The sequence below is a fragment of the Rhinolophus ferrumequinum genome, chromosome 21 (assembly GCF_004115265.2).
Source record: "Rhinolophus ferrumequinum isolate MPI-CBG mRhiFer1 chromosome 21, mRhiFer1_v1.p, whole genome shotgun sequence".
In the NCBI taxonomy this organism is placed as follows: Eukaryota; Metazoa; Chordata; class Mammalia; order Chiroptera; family Rhinolophidae; genus Rhinolophus; species Rhinolophus ferrumequinum.
In genome coordinates, this window is record NC_046304.1 from 23,431,807 (window position 1) to 23,441,513 (window position 9,707).

Here is a 9,707-nt window from a genome sequence, read left to right on the forward strand (position 1 = left end):
GGGTGAGGAGAACCCCCTTCAGTACTTTTCCACTAGCATGCCCCAGCACTTAAAAAATCACCCTGCCTTGGGGCGGACGGGTGGCTCAGTTGGTTGGAGCGCGTCCTCTCAACCACAAGTTGCGGGTTCAACTCCCGCAAAGGATGGTGGACTTCGACCCCTGCAACGGCGACTGTACTTGGAGCTGAGCTGTGCCCTCCACAACTAAGACTGAAAGGACAACAACTTGACTTGGAAAAAGTCCCGGAAGTACACACTGTTCCCCAATAAAGTCCTGTTCCCCTTCCCCAATAAAGTCTTAAAAAACAAACAAAAAATGAACAAACAAACAAAAAACCATCTGCCTTTTGTTTCATTGGAGTTGAGTTCACTCTGTCTCCCCTATTGCAATAGTCTTGAATACAGTCTTGCTTGCATGGTTATCTTGTGCAATATTTTACTTTGATGCTGCAAGTCCCAGTGGTGGGGATGGGTGGGACCGGGCATCTGTCTTATAGCTGCTTGCTCACCGATCTCCATAACTCCCTCGCCACTTCTCCCTCTTGCTTTCCCCAACCACCACCCAGATCTCAGAGCCTCCACTGCTACTTCCTCTTACACGTGTCCTGGATTCTGGCCTCCTAAGCTATGTTTGATCTGTTCACAGCGCTCTGTTCATTTTCCATCTTCCCGAAATTTGATGAAAACTCTAGACTATAAATCTTCCCTCCTGCCATGCATTCCTTATCTTGGGTTTCTTAAAAGGTTTTGACCATAAGCAGTTCTAAATATGGGAGATCTATCTGCCTCCTTGAATGCAACAAATCATTAATTACCAACCTGGCCCCAAGTGTTCTTTCTCTTTGTAAAGCGCTCTTTGAGCCCACATTTTTGGCCAATTAATAAGAGCCTATCAAAAATATCAGAAAAAGCAAACACTCACCTACCCTTAAAAGCAATGAAATAAACTAATAGCAAAGGAAAAGAATCATGGAAAATTCAGTTGTAGTGCTTTTCTCTAACACTGCAGATTTATTAACTTCCATAAAGCAAAACGTAGTCCAAAACTCTCCATGCAATCCCAGTTTGTCCCCATTTGATGACTCACTGGTGAAATACTAGAGCCACCGGCAGGTCATTTATCCACTTACTCATTTCTTCCTTCTTTCATTATTAGTTGTTGAGTAAGAGGGTGGGAAGTCACACCACAAAGTAACACATTGTGCAGGCACAAAGCTAGCTTATGGAGGAAAGTAGGCTTATGGACAAAGCTAGGCTCTGTCCCCCAGAGGCAACATTATTCGGCCAGACACCCTTCATGCACTGTGGGGAAGGCTTCTGGAGAGACATCCTGCTCCTGACTTGCTTCACAAATTTATAGGGAAGTTAGAATGGGGCGGGAGAACCAACTGGTCCTGTAGTAACGGGAGCTTTCTGGACTGGTCTTGCTGGGAAGAGAAACATACGGAATTTAGATGCCAGTTGCCCAGGGATGTTTGCATACCAGTCTAGGTATCACCTTGTCTTAGAAAGTATTTTAAGCTTTGTGGGTCGTACAAAGTCTCTGTCACACCTGCTCAACTCTGTACTGATAGAACAAAAGCAGCCATGGGCAATATGTGTTCCAATGAATGGGCATGGCTGTGTTCCAATAAAACTTTATTTACAAACATAGGCCCCTTGCTGGATTTGGCCCCCAGGCCATAGTTTGCCAACCCCTAACCTAGAAGCCTGGTATAATCCTGCTGATCCAGCTCATTTTTAGGTTAAATGTCGGGGTGGGCCATCAACAAAGGGTTTGCCTTTCCTAATTCACCTATCTAATACTACTTGGCCTCATGGAACTGACAGTCTTGTGAGGGAGAAACACTTTAAAGAAGTAATTACATATAATATGTAATTACAAAGTGTGATAAGAGCTATGAAGGATTTTATTAAACAGTATGATTGGAGACCAAACGTACACTAGGGGTTAAAGCAGATTCGCTCTAAGGAAAGATCATTTAACTGAAACCTAAAGGATGGATTGGTGCTGGCCAACTGAGAGTGGGTGGAATTGAAACCCTAGGGGAGGGAATAGCATATGCAAAGGCCCAGAGGCAAAAATTAGGATCGTGCATTTGAGGTAGCAAAAGAAGGTCAGTGTGTCTGGAGTACCAAGACAGGAGAGAGGGTGGGGCAGGGTGAGCCTCAGGAGACAGGCAGGGGCCCAATGATGGGGCATCTGGCAGGACATGTGATAAGGATTTTGGATTTTATTCTAGATACAATGGGAAGCTCTTGGAAGATTTTCGGGTAGTTGCAGTGGAGAATGGAGGGGATAAGGGAAGACTGGGGCATATTGTGGTCATCAAGGTGAGCGATGAGGATGACCTTTATCAGTGTGAGGTTTTTCAGGTCTGCAGGTAACGTTTTGTGTGTAGGAAGCTATTTGCAGTTACTTTGATTTTAAAATGAACATTAGCTCAGTAGAGCAATAAATTTAAAAATTAGCTTCCTATCAGCCTTCTGCTTTACCCATCTTAACCTAAAGCTAGCAAAATTTAAAAAGTCTCAATTGATGCCTAATCATGTGGAATAGACTGCCCTTAAACAACCAGTACTGTTTATGACTTTGTGGATTAAAATTTTGTGAACAATTTAAGCTGCTTTTATTAATATGTTGAATTTTAAAAAGTACTCCACATGTCTGATCTAACACTCAGAACCTTCCAAGGTGCTTCACTCTTGTAAATATAACAAATTAAACTTAGAAAGAAATCAAGTTGTGTTAAACATTCCAATATTCTCTGTTAACTTAGCCAAATTCTCTTACATCTTTCCACTTAAAATCACCAGTACAAAATAAATTATTTAATTACACATTTTTTGTTGGAATCACAGGATAATCTGTTATATACTCTGATACACCATATTAAAAATCTATTATAAGTGCTTTAAATTCCAAATTATATAGATGATTCTAATGATTAAAACTTATTCCTAATCTTTGCATGTGAGTATTAATATTCTGGGCCTGATTTACATCTTTTTAATCGATGTTTAATGATGGCCTATCTGAGGCTTACCCTCTAGGATACAGTGTTATTATCTTAAACAAATTGAGAATTCTGGGCCAATTATTTATGGTCTCCACCAGATCACCATCCCAGCAGCAGGGGTTGCTTATTGGCCAAAAGGGACTTGAGACCTGGGCCCGGGCATTTCAAGGGTGATTCCTCTCCTCTGTGACTGGGTCGTTGGAGCTCAAGGATTGAAGTGACAACAGGAAGCTTGGAGTTCACTTCTTGTAAAAAATGTAGGTGTTGTCTAGGTTCTAATTATACCCTTGAGCGATTCTTCTGTGTGACTTGTGTAGACAGAAGCCAGCATCTTCACTGAGGATGGAGCAAACATGGCTAGGCTAGATTTTTTTCATTTCTTTAGTTGTTTAGGGCATTTATTACCTTCCCCTCTGGTACTAAAGACACTTGGATGCCAATCCATCAGTCCTTTAGCTCTTTCTGTAATTCTTCTCTCGGATCTGTGTGGTTGGAATTTTGCATTCCCTACTGAGGTTATAGCGAACTTCCTTCAGCCGTTTCTTTCTGCATAATTGAATTCTGAATTTTCACGGTCTTCCTGAGTGCCTGGGCACCATTCTCAGATACCTGATTGGAATCTGTGTACCTGTCAAACCCTCGTTCTGTTCTGAGGCACATCATGAGGTCATGCAAATGAGAGCTTGGATTGGGATGTGGTGAAGAAGCCAAAGCGGATGGATTTGAGAGAGATTTTGGCAGAGCTGACAGGATTTATTGATGGATTGGATGCGGGGATGAGGGAGAAGAGTTTCAAGGATGACTTCCTGTTTTCAGCTTGAGCAGCTTGGAGAATGGAAATTCTATTTCCTGAAAAGGGTGGGTTGGAGAAGGAGCACAGCCCATGGCAGTTACAGTTTCACATTAACAGGACACTCAGTATCCGTTCAGCTTTTCACAGGGCCAAGCACCCCAGATAACTAAGGGGAAGAGCCACACCTGAATGGCAGCGTGAGTGAACTGCCATTGTACTCTACTTTCTGGAACCTGTCCTGCAAAGTTCATTAGTGGCTATACCACAGCTGGGAAGAAGCACTCTTTAAGACAGCGTTATTCCAGAAATTCTCTCCTGGAAGTCCCCTCCTTTTTAGACTTGTTTCTGAGCCTATGTGACTTCATTCATTCATTCATTCATTCATTCAATAGTTTCCAGTGTGTACTCTGTACCAGGTACTCTTTAGGCACTGAGGGTAGAGCAATCAATAAATATTTAAACATCTCTACCCTCATGAAGCTTACATTCTAATTGCAAGGAGACAGATAAACATAAATAAGTGAATATACCCTACAATCCAAGTTGATAAGTGCTATGGAGTTAAAAAAAAAAAAAAAAAAACAAGTGGGGAAGGAGGATGAGGAATCGCAGAGAGAGGGAGGTGCTATAGAATATAGAGTGTTCAAAGAAGTCCTTCCTGATAAGGTGGCATTTGAACAGAGACCTGAAGGAAGCTGACCAGATGTGGAGAAGGAGTATCCCAGCAGAAGGAACAGTCACAAAACCTTGGGGCTGGGTCCTGCCTGTTTGGGGAACAGCAAGATAGGCATTGAACTGGAATGGAGGAAGCTGGGAAGACGTAGCAGATGAGGTCACATGGTATGGGGGCTGGTGGGCAGAATCCTGCAGACATTGTGAGGACTCTGATCCTGAGATAGGAAGCCACTGGAGGTTTTTGAGCAGGAGAATGGAAAGACCTGACTTATGTTTGAAAAGTATCATTGGCTGTTCTGTTGAGATTACAAGCATGGAGACCCTTCGGAGGCTATTTCAGTCATCTTGGTGAGAGACAATGGGTAGTGGAATAGCCGCGAAGGTGCCAATGAGTGCTCAGGTTTTGGATGTAATGAAGTAGAAGATCTGTGAGGTGCGAAAGAAAGCAGAATCATGGATGTTCTTGGCTTCTCACAGGGCCAAGCACAAAATCATAGATTTTGTTCTAAGCAGCTGGAAGGATGGAGCTGCCATTTACTGAGATGGGGAAGATAAAGGAGAAGTAGATTTGGGGACATTCAGGACTTCAGTTTTGGACTAGATAATTTTGAGAAACTTAGACACCTTAGTGGAGATGTCTGGGTTGGAGAGGTATAATTTTGGAAGTTTTAGCATATAGGGGAGTCTGGCTGAGATCACCTGGGGAGTGGGATTGACAGAGATGAGTTAGGAGGAACTATATGGCCTTTATAGTAAAATGGGAATAATGAGCTCTACATCATAAGAATGAGGGGATGGTTAAATGATATTGTGTATGTAGACCACTTTGCACAATTCTTAACACATAGTAGGTGCTTCTTTTAGCTCCTTCCTTCCCTCTGTAGGTGGACATGTTTACCTTGCTGGTGGCCAGGTGGGTGTGGGTTACCTGTATGACATGAGTCTCACATGTTTGTGTCCCTGATGCTCAATCTCTGTCTGCAGCCATATTGACCAAGCTCCAGCTTTAGAGAATCTTCTGTGCCCAGCATTTCACTGCCCCTTCACCCCTGTGCTCTATCCCATCTTTCCCAGAGACCCCAGGCTTTCTCCACCCTCCTCACTGATTCCTGTCCCTTTGGCTTTGGGATTTGAGCTCCTCAGAAGCTTCCACCACATTTTAGTGTGAATGGAAGTGCAGAAACTTGTTTTTCAGTTCTCTGGGATTTGAGTGAGAGAATGAGCCCAAGAGCATTACAGCTGTAAGGACTGGAGTTGGGCTTCGATGGGGGAATGTGAGACTTTGCTAATCTAACTTTGCATCTGACAGGAGATTGTACCGCTAAACTCACAGATGTACTGAGATCGCTGACTGATAGTATCAAACAGCATCCCTCTTTCACAGGGCTTGGGATTGAAGCAGAAAGTCATGATTTGTCTTCCCCAAGGCCTGAGTTGGAGGGCAGGACCACACCAGAGTCCCCGAGTCCCCTCTACAGTATCCAGCAAGTCATGTCTCAACATCCAAGAGCACAGTATAGCACCTTTTGCCTACCTCCCTTTCCCTCGTACCCCACAGAGCTCTGCCTTGTGCCTGGCTCTGTCTTTAGTTGGGGTAGTGGTAGGGGTTGGTCAAATTTCCAAAGTCACTGTCACACCAGGAAGCCAAGGAAAAGGGCCAAGGAAGCATCTGAAGAGACTGCAGGACTTCAGTAGTGGGGGCAAGAGGCTTTGGACAGGGAGGGCAAGGAGGTGCTATTTATATTTGGTCTTAAAGGGTGGACAGAGGAGAAAATATTTTAAATGGCTGAGAAGGGGGGAAGAGCTTTCAAGGAAGGGTGAGCTGCAGCCCCTTTGAGGACAAAAGGAATATGGAGGTGTGTTAGGTGTGTGCCTGAAATATCTACTTCACACGCAAACAAAAAATATTTAACATGGTTTCTGTATTTTCACACTGTTCCCATCATCTAAGGCCCTAAATAAGGAGTTACTTGTTTTCCATACTCTTGAATCTAACTCTGTCCCCATCATTCCACTGTTTAAATTAGTTGATAATGAAGTGTTTAGAATAGCACATGATGCATAATAAATACCATGGAGATGTCTGTACAATAAAAGAATAAAAGAAATAAAAGAAATAACCAGGTTGTCTTGCAAGAGAACAAATTTAAACAACCAAGTTCCCTTTCTCTAGCACAATTTTATTTCAGCTGGGTGGCTGCAAAGGGAAGACAGGTGCTGTCTGAGGGCCAAAGGATCCTTAGGCCCCAGAGGTGGGGTGTCATGGCAAAGCTTCAGGAGAAAGCAGAATTCATCAGAGCATGAGAGCACAGAAAAGCAAGAATGGGCCTCCAGGTCATTCCGGGACCACCTGGGGCTGAGAGAGTTGGTTGGGGTGGGGAGGGAGCTCTGTGCCCTGTTCTCCTGTTCCCTAGGCTGTGATGGCCCTGCTGCTCCCCGATCACTTTGACTTCTGGTCCAGGTGTCTGATGTGCCTCTGCACCCAAGAATTACTGGGATTGGCACAGAGCTTTCGCCCACTTTTGGTAAGGAACCTGTGGAGCAAGAAGATGAAGGATGAGACACTGAGGGTCAGCAGCTGGAAGAGGAGCCCACTTCACTATCCCATTCTCTTCCCAGTGTGAAACTCCTCACCCCTCTCTCTGCCAGACATGGCCGCTTGCAGAGCTAGACCCCATCCCTACTCCCCACTCTACTGCCACCCAATCTCTGTTGTTTCCCAGGGAATCAGTGAAGGCCCACCAGGCAGCCCCACTTCCCTTCTTCCCTCCTCTTTCTCAACCCTTCTCTAATCATGGGGACCAACTCTCATCACCTCCCTGCAGGCCCAGCTCAGACACTGAAGTCCCCAGGCCACCCCTTAGCAGCCTCCGCTTAGAGTCCCAACCCCCTACTTGTCTCTCCCAGGCCTTACTGGTACTCATCATTTGCACCCCCTTCCATTGTTGGCTGGGTTGTACTTACATGACCCCTTGCAAGGAGCAGTGGGAACCGGTCCTCTCATAACCTGTCACAACACGGAGTGGGATTGTCCGAGAGATGTATGAGTAACAGCAGCGAGGCATGTTGTCAGCTAGTTCTGTAAGGTAGAGAGGACTGTATGATGCTGAAACCTTCTCTACAGGGAAGCTTAGACTTGTATCTCTATTCTGGAGAGAGAGCATTGGGGAGGAGTTAAGTGGGAGGAAGAGATAAGACCGGAGCCCCCAGGAGGGAGTGTGGCCTGGCCCCTTTCTGGCAGCTTTTCCTTCCCATCTCTTAAATTATCTTCCTCTAATACCTCTTCTCCCTCCCAACTGCCAGCGCCTTTTGACCTCTCCTTCTCTCAGACCCTCTCCAGGGCTGGGATGTGACTCTGTGGCCATAGTGTTTCAAATTTCTGGCAGTCTTCATGACTTGGGAGTAAGAAATCAGAATTCCTTGGAATTCTCAAAAATCATAAATTATTCTATATTTTCATAATACTCTAGTTTCATGTTTTTAAATACATTTTTAAATGAGTGATGATATAGTAAACAGTGAGTCACTTTTGCACGATAATGTTGTACTAAAAGTTTCAGAGGTTTTCTGTAAAAAAGATGCAAGGTTTTTTATTATTATAATAAATGTGGCAAGATTTATATTCAGTAACATGTTGAAGGTTCTCCAGCACATATAGATAGTTAGTAATGGAAAACATGACAGAAGGGAACATGAAAACAGAATAAGTGGCCAATAAAAATAATTTCAAAATGTGCAAAAATACTACAACTATCTAATAATTAAAATATTTAAAAGTTGGAGATCCAAGATGGTGGAGTAGGTAAACATGGTGCTTGTCTTCTTCTGTGATCACATTAAAAGTACAACTAAACTGTAGAACAATTGACCTGGAGAACCAGGTCATCACTCATCTGAAGTCTAGCCAAACAGAAGTTTTATAACTAAGGATATAAAGAAGAAGCTATGTAGAGACTGGTAGGAGGGGTGGAGACGCAGAATGGGCCAGCCCCAAACCTCCATGTAGCGGTTTAGAATTGGGAGGGACATATGGGGAGAGACTGAGTTGTGTGACTGTAGAGAGAGGACTGGAGGAACAGTCGCCATTTTCCCTGTGTGGGGTCCCTCTCCTGTGCAGCTGGCAGGCACATGCCATCTTTCCTGAGTTGAGCCCTCCCCCTAGGTCCATGGCCAAATCTGAGTTTAAATTGGTCTAGTGAGCTCTGCTTGCTCCACCCTGGTACATAAATATGGAAAATAATATTGATGGGGCAAGTACTGTGCATATTGATTTATATGCCAATGATTGTTTTGTCTAATAAAGGCCTTATTATCCCCATGTAACATATGAAGAACTTGAGGTTCAGGAAGCCTAAATGAGGCAGGGCAGGGCACACGCTGGCCAGTGTAGAGTTTCCAGACTGAGGTTCCCTGTAGCAGAAGTGTCTGTTTCTGCCCACCACTGTTTTCTAGCATGTTGATTGAATGGGTGACACAGAGTAGGCTTTTAATATATATTTGTTTAATAAATGAGTGAATTCAGTTTAAATCTATGTCTTTCTGATGTAAGCCAGTTTTTTCTCTATTCTGTTTTGCTGTTCTCTGGAGAAAGAAAACAAAACAAAACAATACTTCCATTTGCTACTACTATAGGTTTCTACTACAGGTCTGCTGTATGGCTTACTTCCTGATGTGGCTTATCTCCATTCCTTACAACAATGCTTTGAGAAAATATTACTCAAAATATTACTCAAAATATTACTGTTTTCCAAGGACCCCTCAGGCTGCTTTTTCTGGACCACCCACACCTCTTCCCTGCAGCTCTCTGCCTCGCGCCACTGTGTTCTCTTTGTTCAGAGGGATGAAAGAGTCATGGGTCTCACCTTTCTTGGCCTCGGAATGGAGAGCGGAGACAGTGAGGAGGACGGCCAGGAGAACAAGGCTGACCCTCATCCTTCTGGTGGGCGACTGGCTGCAGGAGCAGGCTGAACTGAGGACTCCTGGGCTCTCTGACTGTTTGAGGTCTAGGCTCTGAGCCTCTTTTATAAGAGGTAGCTTATCCGGAAGTCACAAGATAGAGAAATCCAAGACTGCACGAGAGTTTTGTTTTTTCAGAATTGTGACTGTTGACATATCTAAAATATGAGAACTGAGTCAATTTATTCAAAGAAAAGAAGAAGGCAGAGAATGACCTAAGTTTCACATTTGGTTGGCATCTTGAAGGTGGTAGTTGGGGAAGC

The 9,707-nt window shown here is 44.0% G+C and overlaps 1 protein-coding gene across 1 annotated transcript; it reads right to left on the reverse strand.

Annotated features, from left to right (window-relative positions):
* Positions 1-6,834: 6,834 nt before the first annotated feature.
* LOC117013743 (regakine-1-like) lies at positions 6,835-9,497 on the reverse strand. The gene is made up of 3 exons (XM_033091157.1): positions 9,351-9,497; positions 7,453-7,567; positions 6,835-7,022 (listed from the first exon to the last, which is right to left on the reverse strand). The coding sequence occupies exons 1-3, from the start codon at positions 9,418-9,420 to the stop codon at positions 6,929-6,931; spliced, it is 279 nt and encodes a 92-aa protein (XP_032947048.1). The 5' UTR covers positions 9,421-9,497; the 3' UTR covers positions 6,835-6,928.
* Between the last annotated feature and the right edge of the window lie 210 nt (positions 9,498-9,707).